Genomic DNA, 22484 nt, shown 5'->3' on the forward strand with positions numbered 1-22484 from the left:
ATGGTTTGATGTACAGAAATCTAAAATGGCTGTGAATGGAGATTTTATTTATAGGTTCATGCTTTCACTTAACACACATTACACAATCAGATGATGCCAAGTACATATAGGCATACACCCAAAAATACTTCCATATAAGGTAATGACTTTCTTCCTAGTATGAATCCTGTTATTCATTCGTTTGGAATGCCAGATGATGTTATCTTTACCCTATCTTAGATGATAGGGAATACATTCATATAAGAGAAGATTAAAAACATATCTGATATATATCATAAACAATATAATGCAGTCATTTTGATAATATTTATATGAATTACAATAACCGTTATTATATTTATACAAATTACTCTAACACCATATAAATTACTGACCTTCAAAACTCAACAAGAGGGCTGGGCTTACCAGAACCATATGACTACTACCTGGCCACTCGCATGAGTAGGTGTGTTTCCCTCTGCAGGATAACTGGGAGCACCCCTCTCATAGATATTGAATGCTATCTACTAGGCACTACCCACTCTCCATTATTGTGGAGATTCATTTCTCATTTATAAGTTACAAAGGATATCAATCCACTCCGTAGGGGAACAATTCAAGCTTTCCGTAATTATCTCTCATCCTTTGACCCCCCTAGACCATTCTCCCCAAACACCTCATTGAGTATGGTACCAATAAACTAGAAGCAATTTCAAAACTACTAAAAAGAGGTCCTCCTTCATTCCCCCGAACAGCTTCAACTTTTTGCATTTGTCGGGTCTCCAAAGTTCCTGTAGAGAATTCAAAAATAAGTACCCCGTCCTCCCAGAGTCTTCCTGGCTTGACGTTCTTACCCAATTTCCATCATCCCAGATGAAATTATTGTCTATAATATACTCAGATATTACTCTTCGTAAAGCTCCTGCAAAACCAATCTTTATACTAGCCTGGGAAAAAAAGCTACAAGTCACCTTAGATCTTCAGGATGTATGTCATGAACTGTGGGTATGTGGACCCACTGGGCCGAATTGCTGTAGAGGGAGAGCAGCTGGCCAACAGGATACAAAGTCCATGTCTATATATCGAATAAGGGTACCTGTGATAATTCAGACAGTAGCGATTGTAGGCTTGGATGGGACCTTGGCAGCAGGCAGACACCAGGTGAAGGTAACACAGCAGCTGTAGTATACGGCACAAAACGACTCCAACTCTCTACCGCACAGGAACAAGCTAGCTCGGGATCCAGGATACAGGTAGCAGGTACGGAAACAATGGGAACTGGAAAACACTAAGGAACCATTTGCAAAGACTAACACGGGTAAACACTACAACGCTCAGGCAATGAGGGAAGGGGCATGGCCAGGGTGTGGAACTGAATGGCGTACTCGCCCACGGAGGTGGCTCCTGGCGAAGGGTCAGCAGTGATACAACAGCCAATGAAATACTCCCGGATTCCTCAAATATAATACGGAACGTCTGTACGAACCGCTGTAACTCATGGTTCTTGGGTCCCTGACGTTCCCAAATGGGGTTTGCCCATGCCAGAGCTTTGCCAGTAAGGATAGAGATTATAAAGGCGATCTTTGCGTCATCAGAAGAGAAGGCCTCTGCATAGAACGTGAAGTGAATCTGGCATTGGTTCAGAAACCCCCTGCAGGTCCTTGCATCTCCATCATTGCAATGAGATAGTGGCAAAGAATATCGGGAGTTAGCACTGCCAGGAGGTGTAGCAGGAGGAACAGCAGAGGTAACAGGAAAAAGTTCCGGGAAGGCTGCAGCTTGCGTATCCATGGGCAATGATGTTCACCGTCTGGAGGAGTTGGTCTTGTCGTGACCGGAGGTCTAGCATGTCTGCCCGCATGGCTTGTGACGTCGTCATGGTCTTGGATTAACTAGCGGGGTCCATGGCCTGAGCGTACTTTCACGATCTGTAGGTATGTGAACCCACTGGGCCATACCACCGTAGCGGGATAGCAGCTGGCCAACAGGATACCAAGTCAATGTCTATAGTTCGAATAAGGCTACCTGTGGTAATTCAGACAGTAGCGATGGTAGGCTCGGATGGGACCTTGGCAGCAGGCAGACCCCAGGCACGGTGTAAGAGGTAGCAGGTACGGTAACACTGGGAACTGGAAAACACTAAGGGACCATTTGCAAAGACTAACGGGTAAACACAACAATGCTCAGTCAATGAGGGAAGGGGCAAGGCCCTTCTAATAGTCCAGGGTGAGTATGGGCTAATTAAATATTAAATTCATTTGCACACGCTGGCCCTTTAAGGTCAGGAACTAGCGTGCGCCCACACCCTACCGGACATCGCAGGATGAAGCGGAAATGAGCGCTGGCATCCCTGAGTAGGAGATGCGGGCCAGCGCTCACAGATCCATGGCTGTGGCTGTCGGGAGGTGAGTAATCCTCTGTGTCTCAGATACTCCAGAACTCTCATGGTTCTACTAGATGCGTGCAAGCTCAAGAGAACTCATTCATAATTCTTACCCTGTGGTATAGAACCCCAGAATTCTTATTCAAAATAGGCCTCACCACTAATGACCTTTTTTGGCGCTGCAATGGCCATATTGCTTCACTATCAAATATCTGGTGGAACTGCCTGAAAATTACACCTTTCTGGCTGGCAATTTCCTATTACCGTTGACCTCTATCCTGCCTTAGTTCTCTAATGGAAACCTAACTTAAGCTTTCAGCCATCTAGAAATGACCTTGCGACCTTTATGATAATTGTGGCAAAGTTTCTAATCCCTTTTAAATGTAAGTCCATTGAACCACCTTCTGTCCAAATTGACAAAATTGACCATCTATGTAGGATAGAGGAGCTCACCAGCTGGGAAGACAGGAAACAATCTGGATTTGAAAAAATCGGAGGCCCTTGGAGGAAGGCCAGGGGTAATATTAAAGTAGACTGATGACATATCTTATCTTATTTTTATTATATAAGCACAGTACCTCTTCATGTATATAGTTCTTGTTTCTAGGTTTCTCTGACTTGTAAATCTTTTGCGGTACACACTAGGTATTCAAGAGTTGTTGACTACTCTTCTCCAGAAATAGATGCCAAAAAGAATATGCAGAGGTCGAGCAGACTTAGAGATGAATTGTCTATGGTGACAGAGAAAACGTCTCTTTGTGGAAAGGGGACTATTGCAGAGAAATGCTCTGGATCCTGTGAGAGGCGAACGCCTGCATCAGATTGTAAATGCACTATCTCCTACATAATCTGATTGGCGTTGTAATGTAGATAGCAGTGGTTTTTATTTTGAAAAACTATAATTTTTGACCAAGTTATGAACAATTTTAGATTTATGCTAATTAGTTTCTTAATAGACAACTGGCCGTGTTTTTACTTTTTACCAACTGGGCGTTGTGAAGAGAAGTGTATGACGCTGACCAATCAGCGTCATAAACTTCTCATTGTTCCAGCCCATTGTTACAGTGTGATTGTGCAGTGAAAGAAGCTGGGCTGGAACAATGAGAAGTGTATTGGTCAGCATCATACACTTCTCTTCACAACGCCCAGATGGTAAAAAGTAAAAACACACCCAATTGTCTATTAAGAAACTAATTAGCATAAATCTAAAATTGTTTATAACTTGGTCAAAAATGATAGTTTTTCAAAATAAAAACGACTGTTATCTACATTACAGCGCCGATCAGATTATGTAGGAGATAGGGCACTTATAATCTGGTGACAGAGCCTCTTTATTTATTCCATAAAAACATTTATGCGATTATCCAGCAAGCCGATAACCAAATGAAGGATCTGATCCGAAATACTATGGTGCAGTTCCACTGCTGTCGCATTGTTTTTTGTTACTTACCAAAAGGCACTTTATCTGTTGCATCTTTTATATCCATCTGTTGCCTTCCAAATTTCCTGATTACCCTCTGATTGCGTTCCAACTGAGTGAGTGGCTAACTGTTACCAAGCAGCACATCAGCAGTGTGGGAGACTAGGCGTCCCCGAATCTCAACTGCGCAGCCATGCCTGTTTAACATAGCTTTACGATCAGAGCGTCTATTTGTTACCAGGCAATATGTCAGCTGAGCGGGAGACTTGGCGTCCCCAAATTTAAACTACGCAGCCGCTCAGATGTAACACAGTTCTGCAGTTCAACCAAATAGTGCAACTCTACTTTTGTGTGGCTGTTTCATAATTAAGGCCATACCACATCCTATAGGTCTGTAAGAGTGCTGAGAGGTGCTAATGCGCTAAACTTTACTATTATATTCCACCAGCTACGTGGCTTTAAATATGTAATATGACTAACTTGGTATTGTACATTTGCAAAAGTTTGCCATAAAAGTTGGTGATTCCAGTTGTTTCCAGTTGAGTCCTGAAGTGTTTATTATTTTAGATCTCTGGGACTGGAATTATTGTAAAATGAAAGGTGCTTCATTATTTTTTACTTATATATTTTCTAATTGTTATTTTAGGCATTGTTTCATCATCACATTAATATACCTTTGTAATAATATATTCCTATTATAGATACATTATTTCAGTTTTTTTACATTGATTGTTTTTATTTTTATACTTTGAACATACGGTCACTGATGAACTCACTCTCAACTGTTGTATATAGTATATAAGTAAAACATTATAAATATACCTTTTTCATATCTGAACCCTGTTTGTGTCTTGAGTGCTGATATTTCTTTTTCAATCAGTAGACTGTACTTATAGTATTCCAGCACAACTCATTGTATTCTTTTTCCTCATTCTTGGCTGACTGCAAGTGTTTGGACTGTGTGTAGGGGGGTGTTTTAGGCACTGCTCACATTTGCGTCAAGTCTTCCATTTCTGATGGATCAATGATGAATGCATCCTTTTTAATAGGTCGAAACAAAAGCTTTTCAATTCCCATTGACTTTAATAGCATTGGTCAGGTTTGCTGTTTTTTCTGGGTAGACTACAGCAGATTACATTAGTCTACCTGCCGCAAACAATGGACACCTGAAAGAATATATTTGACTGCAACAGGAGGCACTGTAATACAGATTTTCTGAAACTTCCCTCAAATTAAAGCACTTAAAACACCAACGTAATCAAATTCATGCATTTGTGATAGTTTTTTGCAATTCAAGTTGGTTCTGCTGTTTCTGCAACTCCCATTGAACAGAATGAAGAGAACCGCCCACACGCAAAACCTTCTCTCCGCTAGTCTCCGCTTGGATTCTGCAGCCAGCAGGTGCCTCACCAGGTGAAATGGTGAACCATTATAAGTGTGGTTGCCAGTGCTAGGACCTGCATCTATCCGACATTTAAGGCATATCCTGTGGATATGCCATACATGTCTAAGATGGGAGATCCCTTAACAACTATAGTTGTCCATGTGACTGAAAAGGTGGTTTCTGAAATAAGGAACCAGTTCTTAAAAGTTAAGATCCTGCCCGAGGCAGGCATATACAGTATATGTAAGTTATTGGCACATTAGGATATATAGCAAAAAAGTTTGCTACATGCCTGTTCTACATTACAAAGGAGATTGCATGCTGCGCAACATATACACAGCTCCTTACAGTATGATGTAAGATCTAATGTAATATATTAATGAAATGGAATCCAATTTTGTTGTATAAGGCTAAATTATTCATGCTGGCGGCTCTGCTGGAACAAAATTACCATTAGCTATCTTAGAATAGGGCCTAATTTTCCTAATTGAGTCCTCTGTTTAAACCCAAAACCTATAAATTCTATTCTTTCCTAAGGTACAAACCCTGAGCCTGCAGTTCGAGTATGTGTGCTGAGAAAATATTCTAATTGCACTTTTGGATTCCATCTGCGAATGGAGATAGAACGAGATGGTCATGTTATACGTCAAGTTGTTCCTGGAGAACCAGCCGATCTTGCAGGCCTAAAAGATGGAGACCAAGTACTCCAGATCAATGGGGAATATGTGCATGAACAAGTGCACATTAGGGTGAGATGATGATTATATTGCAGTATGATATTTAATGTTGATGTTTTATTATTTTACACTGCTCTATGTGCATAATGTATCCCTTTGGTGTATTCGGCAGTCCGTAGAATGTCAGGCTGACTTGCCAACCAACTGACTTCCTGTCAGGATAACCGCAGTTTACATTATTATGTTCCTATCTTCTCAGGCAACTTGAAGACTGCACACAAATTTATATAGATTCAGGATGGGAAAAACAGTAGAGAGCAGAAAAACGGGGGAAAGGAGAAAAATTACACAAGCCATCCTTATCTATGTGCGACCTGTCAACTGTCAATCTAGCTGGCCTTCAGGCTGGATCCAGATTTAAAAAAAAGGCACTGTCAATTTTTTTTAAAGAAGACCTCTAGTGGAAACACAACTTTCCATGTCTGCATTCCCCATCTCACTGTATACCACACTCTACACTTCTTTTGTGCATCCTGTACTTACTATTTGAGCTGCTGCCCTGTCTGTGCTTTTAAAAAAATCCTCCATCTTGATTTCCTCAGCTTTCTCTTTCTCTTTGTTTTGCTATGAATCCCATGATGCTTCAGCACAGCATTTCGTGACCAGCTAAAGACCAGGCCATTTTTGCATGCTGGGGGACACTGATTATCATTCTCTCTATATTCTCTTACATAAGCTGAGAAACAAAAAAGTATACAGACAGGGAAGCTGCACTATATTCTTATACATTATACCTGTGTGACAGGAACTTGTCTAAGTATCTGTGGTAGCTGATGATAGAAGTTTGTCGTCGTCCCCCTATGCAAAACTAGTGTGGTACGGGACCTGCTGAAGCCTGTGATGGGTGGCACACAGATCTCAATAGACTAGAGAAGAGAAACCGTGCAACCTAGCCTGATTCACACTGCTGCTAAGCAACCATCCCAGTCTAATATAAGGAGGTAGAAGCAGCAAAAAAGGTGACAGGTGAGAGACAGACATATGGAATACCATAATGGTACTGTAGTAATAATGGGAGATTTTAATTATCGGGATATTAATTGGTGTCATGGTTCGGCTACAACTGCGAAGGGCAAAAATTTCCTCTACCTGTTGCAGGAAAATGTTATGGCTCATTGCGCGCAAGACCCGACTAAAGGTGAAGCTCTGTTGGATCTGGTCATTTTAAACAATGCAGAGCTTGTTGGGAATGTCAATGTTCGTGAAAACCATGGTAACAGTGACCACAATATAGTTGCATTTTTCTTGTACTGCAAAAAACCAGCACAGGCTGGGAGGGCAAAAACACTTAATTTTAAGAAGGAAAATTTCCCCAGGATGAGGGCTGCAAATCAGGACATAAACTGGGAACAACTAACTTCAAATAATGTTACAAATGATAAATGGGAGATCTTAAAATCCACTTTGTATAATTATGGTGCAACATTTATTCCTATAGGTTAGGCCTCATGCCCACTTCAGTTTTTTTCTTCAGGGTGCTATCCGTGGGTGCATGCGGCTGTTCCGTCAAAAATAGAACAAGTCCTACTCCTGTCAGTTTTTGACGGAACAGTCTCAGCCTTTTCATTTATTTGGTCCGTGAAACAACAGGGAAGTCATCCGTGTGCGGTCCGTGTTTCACAGATCCGACATTAGTGGCCCTGCAACGGCCGATGGATGTGTGCATGAGGCCTAACCAGTATAAACGACTAGAATTAAACCCAACATGGTTTACACCTTCTGTAAAAATGTAAAAAGGTAATTTAAAACAAGCAATCTGAGGGTACAGTTCTAGCCTTTGTAAATTATAAAGAGATTAATACAATCTGCAAAAAGTCATAAAATCAGCAAAAATACAAAATGAAAGGCAGATGGCAAAAGATAGCAAAACAAATCCCCAAATTTTCTTCAAGTATATAAATGCAAAAAAGACAAGGTCTGAACATGTAGGACCCCTAGATAATGGTAATGGGGAGTTCGTCACAGGGGATCAAGAGAAGGCAGAATTACAAAATGGGTTCTTTAGCTCTGTATATACAACAGAAGAAAGAGCAGCTGATGTAGCCGGTGCCAGTGCTGTTAATACACCAATTAATATAGTTAATTGGTTGAATGTACAGTAGATATGGTCCAAGCTAAGTTAAATAAAATAAATGTGCACAAGGCTCCGGGACCAGATGGGTTAGAGTTATTAAAGAATTTAGTTCAATTATTTCTGTCCCCCTCTTCATAATATTCAGAGATTGTCTAGTGACTGGTATAGTGGCAAGGGACTGGCGCAGGGCAAATGTGGTGCCTATTTTCTTTTTCAAAAAGAGCTCTAGGTTTTCCAAGGGTAATTATAGACCAGTAAGCTTAACATCCATTGTGGGAAAAATGTTTGAGGGGCTATTGAGAGACTATATAGAGGATTATGTGATAAAAAATAGCATTATAAATGACTGCCAGCAGGGTTTTACTAATGACAGAAGTTGTCAAAACAACCTGATTTTTTTTTATGAAGAGGTGAGCAGATGCCTAGACAGAGGGGCCACTTTGGATATAGTGTGTTTGGACTTTGCAAAGGCATTTGACACTGTCCCTCATAGAAGCCAAGGTAAATTAACCCCTTCAGGACTGAGCCTGTTTTGGCTGTCAGGAAGAAGCCAATTTTTCCAAATCTGACGTTCATTTATGTGGAAAAAACTTTGGAATGTTTTTACCTATCCAAGTGATTCTGAGATTTTCTCGTGACATATTGTATTTTATGTTAGTGAAAAAATTTGGTTGATACATTCGATATTTATTTGTGAAAAACGCCAAGATTTGAAGAAAATTTCCCCAAAAATTTCTAAACTTAAATGTTTCTGCTTGTAAAACAAATAGTAATACCACATAAAATAGTTACTATTTTACATTTCCCACATGCGTACTTTATGTTTGCATAATTTTTTTGAACAAGAAAATTTCAAAAGGCTATTTTTTCAGGGACCAGTTCAGTTCTGAAGTGGCTTTGATGGCCTTATTAGAAAGTCCCCATAAATCACCCCATTTTGAAAAAGGCACCCTCAAAGTGTTAAAAACAGCATTCTGAAAGTATTTTAACCCTTTAAGCGTTTCACAGGAATTAAAGCAAAGTAGAGGTGAAATTTACAAATTTCATTTTTTTCCCCCAAAATTCATTTGTCATTTTTTTCTGTACCCCAGAAGGTTTTACCCAAGAAATGCAACTCAATATTTATTGCCCAGATTCTTCAGTTTTTAGAAATATCCTACATGTGGCCCTAGTGTGCTAATGGACTGAAACACAGGCCTCAGAAGCAAAGGAGCACGTAGAGGATTTTGGGGCCTCCTTTATTTTAGAATATATTTTAGGTACCATGTCACGTATGAAGAGGTCTTGTGGTGCCAAAACAGTAAAGACTCCCCAAAAGTGACACCAATTTGGAAACTACACCCCTTAAGGAATTTATTTAGGGGTATAGTTAGCATTTTGAACCCACAGTTTTACTTGCTAAATCTATTTGAATTAGTATGCGAAGATGAAAATCTACTTTTTTTCCAAAAAAACATACACATTTTTAATTTTTACAAGAAATAAAGGAGAAAAAAACACCCCAACATTTGTAAAGCAATTTTCCCAGATTACAGCAATACCCCATATGTGGTAATAAACTGCTATTTGGACCCACAGCAGGGCTCAGAAGAGAAGGAGCACCATTTGGATTTTGGATTTCTGATTTTGCTAGAATAGTTTTCAGTGCCGTGTCGCATTTGCAATGCACTGGAGGGACCAAAACAGTGGAAACCCCCCAAATATAACCACATTTTGGAAACTACACCCCTCAAGGAATTTTTCTAGGGGTATAGTTAGCATTTTGACCCCACAGTTGTTCTTGTGAATTCATTGGAATTCGTCTGTAAATGTGAAAATCAACTTTTTTTTTTCCTGAAAAAACGTAGACATTTTTAATTTTTACACGGAATAAAGAAGAAAAAGCACCCCAACATTTGTAAAGCAATTTCTCCCGATTACGAAATACGCCATATGTGGTAATAAACTGCTGTTTTGACCCACAGTGGGGCTTAGAAGGGAAGGAGCGCTATTTGGCTTTTGGAGCTCAAATTTAGCTGAAATGGTTTTTGGGTGCCATGTCGCATTTGCAAAGCCCCTAAGAGGCCAAAACAGTGGAAACCACCCAAAAGTGAAACCATTTGGGAAACTACACCACTTAAGGAATCTATCTAGGGGTATAGTGAGCATTTAGACACCACAGGTCTTTGGCAGAATTTATTAGAATTAGGCTGTGAAAATGAATATCAACATTATACTAAAATGTTGAATTTTTTTCATTTTCAAAAAGGATAAAGGAAGAAAAAGAACCCCAACATCTCTAAAGCTATTTCTCCCGAGTACGGCTATACCCCACATGTGGTCATAAATGGTTTTCATTAGAAATTAACCCTTTGCGAACTAATCCATTATTTGCTTTTGCTTTTTAGTTTTTTTCCCTCCCTGCTTTCCAAGAACCATATCTTTCTTTATTTTTCCGTCAATAGAGAGGTGTGAGGGCTTATTTCTTGCAGAAGGTGTTGTTGTTTCAATTGACACCATTTAAAGTAGCATTTAACCTTAATGCCATGTGACGTACTATTACGCCACGAGCGATGGCCTGTTAACGCAAACTGACATAGTAGTACGTCATAGCGTTAACAGGCCACTGCATCTGCAGACACAGTTTTAAAGCAGTGATAGCTTAATGCTATCACTGCTTCAAGGCCAGGACTGGAGCTAGCCTCTGATCTGGCCGATTTAACCCCTTAATGTGAGCGCTGCATCTATGGTGTTTACAAGCAGATCGGAACCCTGCAATTGCGGGGTTCCGATGACTGCTCCGGCAGACTGGATGCCTAATAATGGCCTCCTCTCTGCCTGCTAGGTCCCGTAGATCCCGCCCAGACGCAGGGCCTAAAAAGCATACTCATGATGGCACATGCTCAGAAGCTGATCCTGTGACTTCAGCCACTGGTGTCAGCTGTATGTTACAGCTGACACTGTGCTGTAACGCAGGGAATGGAGCTAGCTCTGATCTCTGCCATTAACCTAAATCAAAAGTGATCGAAGCATCTTAGTGGTTTGTAGCGATCGGCATCGACACGATGTGATCGTGACGATGCAGATCATTGCCGCATGTAAATATACCCTAAGGCCACGTACGAATCAGGCAAGGGTTTCCGTTTCTTCTAACTTTTTTTTTTTAAGGTAAATTTTATTATTATTATTTATCAAGAGAAAAAATACAGATATACAGTATTTTTAACATGTAGAAGAATTGCTAAGGATACATCGAATCACATGAGGTCAATTAGAAAATAAATCACAGGATATCTGCATGTACAATAAGACATATGTAAAAAAAAAACAACAAAAAACAGTAAGAACATTAAACAACAAAAAACATGGCTTTTCCATATAGTTGTGTGCATTTCCCCCTCCCTCCACCCGCCTCTTGGCAGTAGGAAAAAGAAGGGACAGGAAATAGCAGGACCATACAAATCAGAGGAGCAATAGTTTCTTCTACCTTTAAAAATAGCCTATCTGAATGGGAAAAATGGACTAATGAAAAAGAAAAAGTATTTTAGAAGGTTATCCTAACTTTTCATGATTAAATGAATAAACTTGCTTGTATAAATACAATACATTACTATGTATGTTTTCTGCTTGGAAAAAGGAACAAAAAGAGAGATGGCGCTCCTCTGGGGTGATATTGTATAAACTGATGGTATTTTTTGTGCAGTGAAGTTGTAATCAACTCACCTGATATAGTTGTGCAGGATAGTCAGCAGAACTTAAAGAGGCTCTGTCACCAGATTTTGCAACCCCTATCTGCTATTGCAGCAGATAGGCGCTGCAATGTAGATTACAGTAACGTTTTTATTTTGAAAAAACGAGCACAGGTCCTGCATCGTGTCGGCCACATCGGCACCAGAGGCTACAGTTGATTCTGCAGCAGCATCGGCGTTTGCAGGTAAGTCGATGTAGCTACTTACCTGCAAACGCTGATGCTGCTGCAGAATCAACTGTAGCCTCTGGTGCCGATGTGGCCGACACGATGCAGGACCTGTGAGTGACGTCACAGATCTGCACTGCCAGAAGCTGGGCGTTCTGAAGAGAAGTGGATGATACTTCTCGTCAGAACGCCCAGCTAGTAAAAGTAGTAAAAACGCCCCCGATGTACGCACATAATACACGCCCACTTGGACTTTTACTTTAAACACGCCCACTTGGACTTTTGCAAGCCTCATTTGCATAAATACAAAAATGGTCATAACTAGGCCAAAAATGCTCGTTTTTTAAAAATAAAAACGTTACTGTAATCTACATTACAGCGCCGATCTGCTGCAATAGCAGATAGGGGTTGCAAAATCTGGTGACAGAGCCTCTTTAACTTTATTGCTCGTCTGGTGAACTTTCCGGTGCACTGTGCTAGCCTCTGGAGCGGACCCACAGTGGATACCTCCTGTGCTGGAGTTTCCTCGACGTGGTCATCAAGCGTGATTATTTGGATAAAAAATGTCTCCTTGTATAGGGCGCTTCTGTGTAGCTGATGCGATTATCACCACGGACCCATTAGGTAATGTTTAAACAATTTATTGGATGATTCGTATTTAAAACAATAAAAGAGATGAGAGAGGAAATGCGGCAACGCGTTTCAACCTCGAGCTGAGGTCTTCGTCAGGCATCACTCGAGGTTGAAACGACTTGCAGCATTTCCCCTCATCTGTTTTATTGTTTTAAATACGAATCATCCAATAAATTGTTTAAACATTACCTAATGGGTCCGTGGTGATCATCGCATCAGCTACACAGAAGCGCCCGATACAAGGAGCAATTTTTTATCCAAATATGTATGTTTTCTATAATGGGTGGAAATGTGAGAACTGGGATTAGAGCTGGACTAATACTGTAAATAACGGACTACAGTGAACTGCTGTTACATGGCACATATGATTTCTTACAACAAAGCAGTTTCAAATTTACACAAAAATTTAAGAATTTATTATTTACAATTTACTATAATAGACGTCAAAAGAGTTAACAGACCCTCTAAAAAATTACTGAATCAAATGCCCGGCCATGAAAATTTCTCCAGACAGCTGCAAAGTTTCCTGTCGAGACATCTTTAGCCATCTTCTGCAGCCATTGCATCGTATAGCAACACATATAAATTCAGACCTCAAACCAGACCCCTAAATATATTCAGAGCACAGAGCCCTGCATTCATTTTATTCCCGTGGACAGACCCCTAAATAAGTTCAGACCCACACCAGACCCCTAAAGTCAGACAACAGAACAGACCACAGAATAAATACAGATCCAGGAATAAATACAGAACACAGACCTCCTTAACTATTACAGACCCCATAGCAGACCCCCCTAAATACAGACTGCAAACCAGACCACTTAAACGAATAAATTCCCCAGATGAGAACTCCTAAATACATACTCCAGACTTCCAAAACTTATACAGACCCCAGACCCCCTAAATACAGACACCAGACCAAATACACTTACACAGTGGCTCACACCAGCAGCTCACACTCTCCTCCTGTTGCTCTACCCTCTGGCTTCAGGACCTGCAAACATATGGCTGTGTGACCTATCTGCATAGATCCTTCAACAGTAACAGGACCTGCACACATATAGTTATGTGACCTTATTTGAGCAGGTCCCTCTGTAGGTTCCACACAAAAACAATTTTAAATGTATCTCTATGGAAGTCCTATTACGCAGCTGCAATACGGCCATGCACATCATGCCCTTGAATCAAACAAATTGGTGGAACTGGAGGCAGAGGTGAACCAGAACCTAAACCCCTTATGTCATAGTCGGGCTAGGGGGAATATGGAGCAGGCTCAGGATCTGAGCACGCTCCATACAGAGCAGTTTTCATATGGTACGTTACAGCTCACTCTAACTATCGGGATGGGAGATAATTATGTTCATGGCCATTTAAACACACAGATGCCGTGGCATCTAAGCCACTAGCCATCAGCCATTTTAAAAGGCTGATGGCTAGTGGATGTCATGTAATAATTTAAACAATAAATATTGCAATATAACATTATTTATCCCTCATGGTGAATGCCAAAATTGTTGTCACCTCGCTTCCCAAAAAACAGGAATAAAAGTGATCAAAAAGTTTTATATACCCGAAAATTGTAGCAACATAAAGTACAGCTTGACTCGCAAAAAAAAAAAAAAAAGCTCTTACACCACTCCACCGGCAAAAAAATAATAACGTTATTGTTCTCAGAATATGATGACACAAAATATACTGTACATATATTTTTTTACCAATTGTTTTATTTTGATAAAGTAACTCCCTCCCTCTGTCAAACACATTAGATGCTGCTGTAACTATTGACAGCGACATCTAATGGGTTAAACTGCCGGCAGTTGCGGCAGGAGCCAAGCTGTGTATAACAGCCGTGCTTCTGCCACTGATCACGTGGGTACACTGGCAGTACTTGTGCGATCAGAGGACGGATATATCCATCCTTTTGCGGGAACTAGCTCCTGCACAGGACGGATATATCCGTTCTTCATCGTTAAAGGGGTTGTCCGAGATAACATAATATTTTAATAACACCATTAAATCATTTAAGTTATAAAAATAAATACATTTGTAATATACTTACGTTTTCCAAAGTGGCCCCGTTTCCAGATTCTGCCGTCGGGAACTTGACTGTTGATGTCTCTCTCTGCTCTGGCTCTGCCGCGTTGTTGATCTTGAATTCTTGCCGGGTATACGACACGTCACTTGTGACGTGGTGTATATCGGCTTGTTCTGTGGTAACACGCATGCGCGGCCCCTGCTGTTATCTCGAGAACAGCAGGGACCGCGAGAACAGGAGTGACAGCGCATGCGCGTTACTGGATGTGAAGCAGAAGAAGCCGATATACGACACGTCACCAGTGACGTGTCGTATACCATCCGAGGTCTCTCTAGTACGAGACCATGTGATCGGGATACGACACGACAGTGGAGGCGGCTGAAAAAGTGATGTCAGAGCTCATGTGACCAGAAGGAAGAAGCAGCCAGAGCGGAGAACAAAAGCAAGATTGCACAGGTAAGTATATTATTCAATTTTTAATATGTGTAATGTATTTTTAAATGTACTTAAAAAATAAATCTCGGGCACTCCCTCCGTCTGGAGAAAAAAAGGTTCAACCTGCAGAGGCGACAAGCCTTCTTTACTGTGAGAACTGTGAATCTATGGAATAGCCTACCGCAGGAGCTGGTCGCAGCAGGGACAGTAGATGGCTTTAAAAAAGGCTTAGATAATTTCCTAGAACAAAAAAATATTAACTGCTATGTGTAGAAATTTTTTACTTCCCCTTTCCCATCCCACTTCCCCTTTCCCATCCCTTGGTTGAACTTGATGGACATGTGTCTTTTTTCAACCGTACAAACTATGTAACTATGTAACTATGTAACCCCTTTAAAAGGTTAATGACCAAGCTATTTCTTACATTTTTCCATCACCGCATTCAAAGAGCTATAACTTTTTTATTTCCGCGTCGACATAGCTGTATAAGAACTTGTTTTTTGCAGAACAAGTTGTATCTTTTAATAGCACCATTTGGGGTACATATAATTTTATTGATTAACTTTCATTAACTTTTTTGGGGGACAATAGAAGAGAAAAATAGCAATTTCGGCCATTTCATGTGACTTTTTGATCACTTTTTATCAAATATTTTTGAAGGCTGGATGAACAGAAAACAGCATATTTTTTTTATTTTACTTTTTACGGCGTTCGCCATGTGGGTTAGATAATGTAATAATTCGGGGTGTTATGGACACCGCAACGCCAAATAAATGTAATTTTTTTACTTTGTTTTTGGTTAGTTATAAGTGAGGTTTTTGTTTTTTTTTTTTTTTTTTTTACTTGGGCTTATAATTTATCCATTATAGACATTATTAATCCTTTTTGTAATGTCCCACCAGGGGACTTTACTATGCAACATTTGATCACTTTTATAAACACACTGCAATACACTGCAATGTATTATACCTCAGTGTAATACTGACAGGCATCTGTTGGGCCATGCCTCTGGCATAGCCTAACAGGCATTAACTAGAAGCAGACCTGGGCGCCTTTGTTAGTCCTCCGGCTGCCATAGAAACCATTGGCACACCAACGATCGCGTGTGGTAAGAGAGGGAGCCCCCTCCCTCTAAAACCACTCAAATGTGGCGGTCGCGATTGACTGCCACAAATGATGGGTTCAACGTGCGTGATCGATACTGATTTGTATCCCGCCCGCTCGAGCCGGTCTGCTTCAAGCTTGAACTGCTCCTGGCCGCGCAGATTTATTCTGATGCAGTGCCGTAAAAAGGCACATGCATCAGAATAAAGCCCGTTAGTGACCGCCGTAAAAACACATATGGACGGTTACCAATGGGCTAAGTATTGAAAGAACGCTGATATAAACGCCACATCACCACGCCATACAATCAACTGAAGCCAGTGAGACAAAAGGATCTACAGAATTGAAGGGTTCTGGGAATATTTTGTGCTATTTGTGTACTTGCTCCTATAAATAGTAAATACATTTGATCATCAAATACAAAGTGGGCTGTACCTCACATACATTGAAAACTAGGATTCTGGAACATTTATCTGATTTAAAAAATCCTGATGCTCATAATAAACCTTCTACTGTATTCAAAAATATATGACAATACTTGGTGATTATACAGAGACTTTTCAGTTCTTCTAAGTATTTAGGATTAATCGACCATCTAGAGGAGGAGAACCGGGACGTATCCTTCTCACAAAAAAAATCTAGATGGATTTGGTTATTTACACCATTCATCTAGTAGAAGTCTCCAAACTGACTTTTTGTACTTTTTCTTCATTTTATAAAATCTATCTTTAAAGTTTGGTCCGATATAAATAATGTTTTTTATTTATTTATCTAGAGTAAATAAGCATCGATTCAATGTCAACACTGGTTTTCTAAAACACAGTGTTTCGCGTCATTGTACACATGTACATGACTGTCAATTCAGTAAAATCACCATCACACCTGTTGAGGACATCCCTCCAGATGTCCCCAATAGGTTCAGTAAACTTAAACAAAGAGAAAACTTCTGGATATTTAAAATGCAAACACTACACCCAGGGGGCCTAAATGACATTTCTGAGTCCTCTTTGGACTAACTGACATCATAATCAAGCAGAAAAATTTGTCGTTGTATTAACACTTTTTAATGGAGTTTTATACATATTTACTGCCTATGTATCTCACATATCATCCCCTTCTCACTCTATTAATCCTCACCTGATGTAATACATAAGCTTTACTACCTTGAAAAGACCTTTTCTTATTGTACATAAATCTTATAACTTACCCATACGCAGCCCTTGCGGTATGTTGCGTTCTTCTTTCTTTCCCCTTTCTGACCATCCGTGGCTTCCGTAGTCCGACCGGGCTGTCTTGGTCACTGAGATGCGTTCTGCGTTACCTAGCAACGGCCAAACTGATACGAAAATAATCTTAAAATTTTTTAGTATTATAAATAGTTTTAGCATTTTAAAAATTTTTTACTTTTCCCTATTTGTTATGTATTTATCATAATGTAACGATTTGTCACTTACCGCTCATTGCCTCTACTTTGCGCTCTGTCAGCCTTCTGTTCCTCTGTATCATCTGGGCATCGCTACGCGATTCATCGCGTTTGCGTGCCACCATGCGTTCCATCGTTATTTGAACTCTGTTGGCCACCATACTGTTTGGAGTTGCCTTGGCTACGGCCGCTTATGTTTTTACCTCTGACACATAGATTGTCACCACGCAGTCAAATCCACCAGGTACCAATATGTTTTACACCTACCATCCTTTTTAAACTGTTATTATATGGTTTTATTTAAAAAAAAGCTGTTTTATTTCAATTTCCTGTATGTACTTCCCGTACCAATTATGTAATTTTCTGCATACCAATGTTCTGAACGTGTATTTCTCACATTACCTTGCTTTGTTTGGTTTTAGCACACCTTTTTTATTTCACTGCAATTGTGTTGATTCCTTACCTGTCTGCTCTGAACTTTGACCTGCCTTTGTTTTTTGGCGTTTTTATTAGCAGCCCTGTCTGAATTGGTCCAATCATGACCATCCAAATAATTGTATATATACCTGCCTATCTCCTGTTAATTTATCTTGCCTGATGAAGACGCCGGTCCGGCGTCGAAACGCGTAGCCACTCTGCTCTAAATAAATAAAAAACATTATTTATATCGGACCGAATCTCTGATTCTACTTTGACCGTTCCACACAGCAGCGCCTCCAGAAGATCCACTTTTTTTCCTTCATCTATTTATCTTGCCAAGCCGTTACCTATGCGAACCGGCACGGATCTGGCAGCAGCACTTGTGGACCACTATTGCGAATTTATCTCTGACATCTGGTGAGCATATCGACAAACTGTCTCTCACCTGCATAACCTATTGATCTACACTATGTGGCGCCGTGGTTTTTGCTCTTCTCTTCATCTTTAAAGTTTACCACAATTGCTGTGCTTTAATCATGTAGCTGTATACCGAATACACCCAGTTGTCAATTTATTCATTAATTTTTAGGGGGAATAACAGAGGAACATCACAACCAGTGGCGCAACTACCGCAGTAGCAGCCGTAGCGAGCGCTATGGGCCCCGCGGCTTGAGGGGGCCAGTGCCACCAGCCAACACGCTCCCCCCATATGCCCGGTGGCACCGCTAGCAGCCGTTACGGCTGCTACAGTGGTAGCGCCGCTAATACGGGGCCCGTGCCGCCGAGTCTCTAACATGCAAGCGCTGGGCGACACAGGCCCTCTCATGCCCGTAGGGGGCCCTGGTGCTAGCAACAGCCACCCTGTCTTGCAGTAATTGCACCAGCGTGTATAGCACGCAGGTACAAATACATGCATTACAATAATGCTAATCGGCGGGGCAAAATGACTTGCAATACAAATACAATACAAATACATGCATTACAATAATGCTGATTGGCGGGGCAAAATGACTTGCCCCACCAATCAGCTACTTTCAACGATGCTAGCGGCATCCGCTCTGCTTCCGTGCTTGAAAGGCACTGATTGACGGGGCAAGTCATTCTGCCCTGCCAATCAGCGCCTTTGAACGATGCGACATTCAGCTCCAGCAGAACTGCTCCGAAGAGAGCATATCTGCATTGCCATCGGACGGAGCGGGAAAGAGATCATGTGAGTATGTAAAGTTTTTTGTATTTTTCGATTAAAACTGTGAGTGGCATTATCTACAGGGGGGGGTCGTCTATATGTGGGGATGTGGGCCACTGTATACAGGGGGCCTATCTACAGGGGGTCTATATGTGTGGTTGTGGGGCACTATATACAGGAGGGGCCTATATGTGGGAATGTGGGCCACTATATAAAGGGGGGTCTATATGTGGGGATGCGGGGCACTATCTACAGGGAGGTCTATATGTGGGAATGTGGGCCACTATATACAGGGGGTCTATATGTGAGAATGTGGGCCACTATATACAGGGGGGGTTTATATGTGGGGATGTGGGCAACTATATACAGGGGGGTCTATATGTGGGGATGTGGGCCACTATCTACAGGGGGGGTCTATATGTGGGAATGTGGAACACTATATACAGGGGGGTCTATATGTGGGAATGTGGGCCACTATATACAGGAGGTCTATATGTGGGAATGTGGGCCACTATATACAGGGGGGGTTTATATGTGGGGATGTGGGCAACTATATACAGGGGGGTCTATATGTGGAGATGTGGGCCACTATCTACAGGGGGGTCTATATGTGGGAATGTGGAACACTATATACAGGGGGGTCTATATGTGGGGATTTGGGACACTATCTACAGGGGGGTCTATATGTGAGGCACTATATACAGGGGTGGACTATATGTAGAGCTTTATCTATAGGGGAGCTATTTTTTGTGCATTTTTCTATAGGGGTGGGCTATATGTGGGACACTATATACAGGGGTGGATTTCCTGTTGGGCACTGTTTACAGGGGTGGGCTATATGTGGAACACTATATACAGGGGGAGCTATATGTGAGACTATCTACAGAGGTGGGCTATGCGTGGAGCACTATCTATAGGGGAAGCTATATGTAAGGCAGCACGGTGGCTCAGTGGTTAGCAATATTGCCTTGATTCTCTGGAGTCGATATCTACAGAGGGCAATATGTGGGACACTATCTATAGGGGGCTATGAGGTCACTATCTACAGGGGGCACGGTGTGTGTGTGTGTGTGTGTGTGTGTGTGTGTGTGGGACACAGTGTATGGTACTATTATAATCAGGGACACAGTGTATGGTGCTATTATAGTTAGAGGTGCAGTGTATGGTGCTTTATTATATTTGGAGGTGTTGAGGATTTTAACTTCGTTTATAGGTGCAGAAATGTTTTAAAAGTGAGAAGTTGAAGACATCTTAGCGGAAAACTGCAGAAATGGGTCATGGCCAGGAGAAATCCATCATAGATGTCTTGACCAGAGGGAGTAGAAAAGAGTAGAATCTGAGACGTCACCGTCGGGCCATGCTGGGAGCTCTAGTTTTACTCCGTACAAACCTATATGACAGAGGTAGCACTAAATTGAGCTGTGTTTGTTCTGGTGTTGTATATATGTACTGAGCTTTGTTCTGGTGCTGTATATATGTATGAGATTGGTTTTGGTGCTGTATATAGGTAATGAGCTTGGTTCTGGGGATGTATATATGTACTGAGCTTGGTTCTGGGGATGTATTTATGTACTGAGTGTACGGCGTGGGGTGTGGATCCACTGGGCCGTACCGTGTAGCAGGATAGCAGCTGGACAAACAGGTACAGTACAAAGTCTATAGTCCAGAAAGGGTACCTGAGGCAAAGCAGACAGTAACGGTGATTCAGGCTGGTGATAAAGCTCCGGCAGTAGACGACACCGGGCGGGGTGTGACGCCGTAGATGCATCGGAAGACACAACTTGATTTAGACTCTAGACGGATACAGGGTACAGGCAGCAGGAACGGTTAACACTGGGAACTGGAAAACACTAGGAGACCATTTGCAAGACAAACTTTAGGTACACAACAATGCTCAGGCACAGATAAAGAGGGCAGAGCACTTTTTATAGTCCAGCAACATTCTGGACTGATTGCAGACTTCCTGCAATTGTGCGCGCACTGGCCCTTTAAGACCTTGCACTGCGGGAGACAGTCTCAGATCCAGGAAGTGAGTGCCGGAGTCTCACAGGAGGAAGATGCTGCAGGGAACTCTTGTGTCCATGGCCACGGTCGTCGGAGGGTAAATCAGAACAACGGGCCACGGCCATAGACGTTACAGTATCCCCCCTCTTACGCCTCCTCTTTTTGGGGTCAGAGCGGGAAAGAAACTTCTTTACGAGGACAGGGGAATTGATGTACTCCTCTGGCTCCCAAGACCTCTCTTCTGGACTGAATCCCCTCCAATCCACCAAATAAAACTTCCTTCCTCCCAGTTTCTTGGTGGCCAGGATCTCCCTTACGGCGAAAGTCCCTGACGAGCCGCCAGGAGCCACTGCGGAACTAGGAGTCCTGGAGTAGCGGTTCAGGACCACGGGCTTCAGCAGTGAGACATGGAAGAAGTTAGGGATCTTGAGGGTAGGAGACAGCCGAAGCTTGTAAGACACAGGGTCCGAGGAACCTGGGAGCAAACTTGCAGGATGGCACCCTCAGCCGCATATTCCTGGAAGACAGCCAGACCTTCGTACCTGGAAGAAACTGAGGAGGAGTTCCAATCCAGGACTGGGGCGTGTAGACAGAGCCAAGGCAAACCCAGCAGCACGGGGTTGATGGCGTTGGGTAGGACAAACAGGGAGATGAGTTCAGAGTGAAGATCTCCTACTTGGAGTCTCAACGGCTTGGTCACTGCCAAAACTGGGTCAGGCAATGGCAGTCTATCTACCGAGGCAACGATCAACGGCCTTTCCAGCAGAATAGTGGGCAACTGAAGAAGATCCACAAGGTCTTGACAGATGAAATTGGCTGCAGAGCAGAGCCAGAGTCCAGGTAGGCAGAGACCGGATGGGACCTCTTGCCAGCGACAATGGTCACAGGAATGAACAGTTTGGAGGAGAGTTCTCTATTAAATGCAGTATCGCCCAGGGTTGTCTGTCCAACCAAACCTAGGCATTGGGGTTTTTGGCTTCTGAGGACACAGACGCACGACATGGCAAGCGAGGCCGCAATATAAACAGAGTCCAGAGGTGCGCCTGCGCTGTTTCTCTTGAACCGACAGTTTAAGCCACCTGCATCGGGTGGAGCAGTAGGAGAAGGCAAGTGGGGTTGCTGGAAGTTGGGTGCCAGTCTAGGAAGCCGTCTCTCCTGTCGAACGTCTTGAGATCTCTCTCTGAGCCTTATGTCCACTCGAGTAGCAAGTAGAATCAGGTCGTCCAAGGCAGGTGGTAGATCTCGAGCAGCAAGTTCGTCCTTGATCTCGGGCGATAGGCCATGCCAGAAGGATGCTACCAAGGCCTCATTGTTCCAGGACAGTTCTCCTGCCAGGGTCTGGAACTGGATGGTGTATTCTCCCATGGAGGCG

The 22484-nt window shown here is 42.1% G+C and overlaps 1 protein-coding gene across 1 annotated transcript in view; it reads left to right on the forward strand.

The window, feature by feature from the left end:
* The window catches only part of NHERF4 (NHERF family PDZ scaffold protein 4), a 302457-nt gene that overhangs the window by 191617 nt on the left and 88356 nt on the right, over nt 1-22484 (forward strand). The window contains exon 5 of the mRNA XM_075840824.1: nt 5704-5915. Coding sequence (XP_075696939.1) covers nt 5704-5915 — 212 coding nt within the window. The remainder of the gene's footprint in view (nt 1-5703; nt 5916-22484) is intronic.

The sequence above is a fragment of the Rhinoderma darwinii genome, chromosome 10, assembly GCF_050947455.1.
Source record: "Rhinoderma darwinii isolate aRhiDar2 chromosome 10, aRhiDar2.hap1, whole genome shotgun sequence".
NCBI lineage: Eukaryota > Metazoa > Chordata > Amphibia > Anura > Rhinodermatidae > Rhinoderma > Rhinoderma darwinii.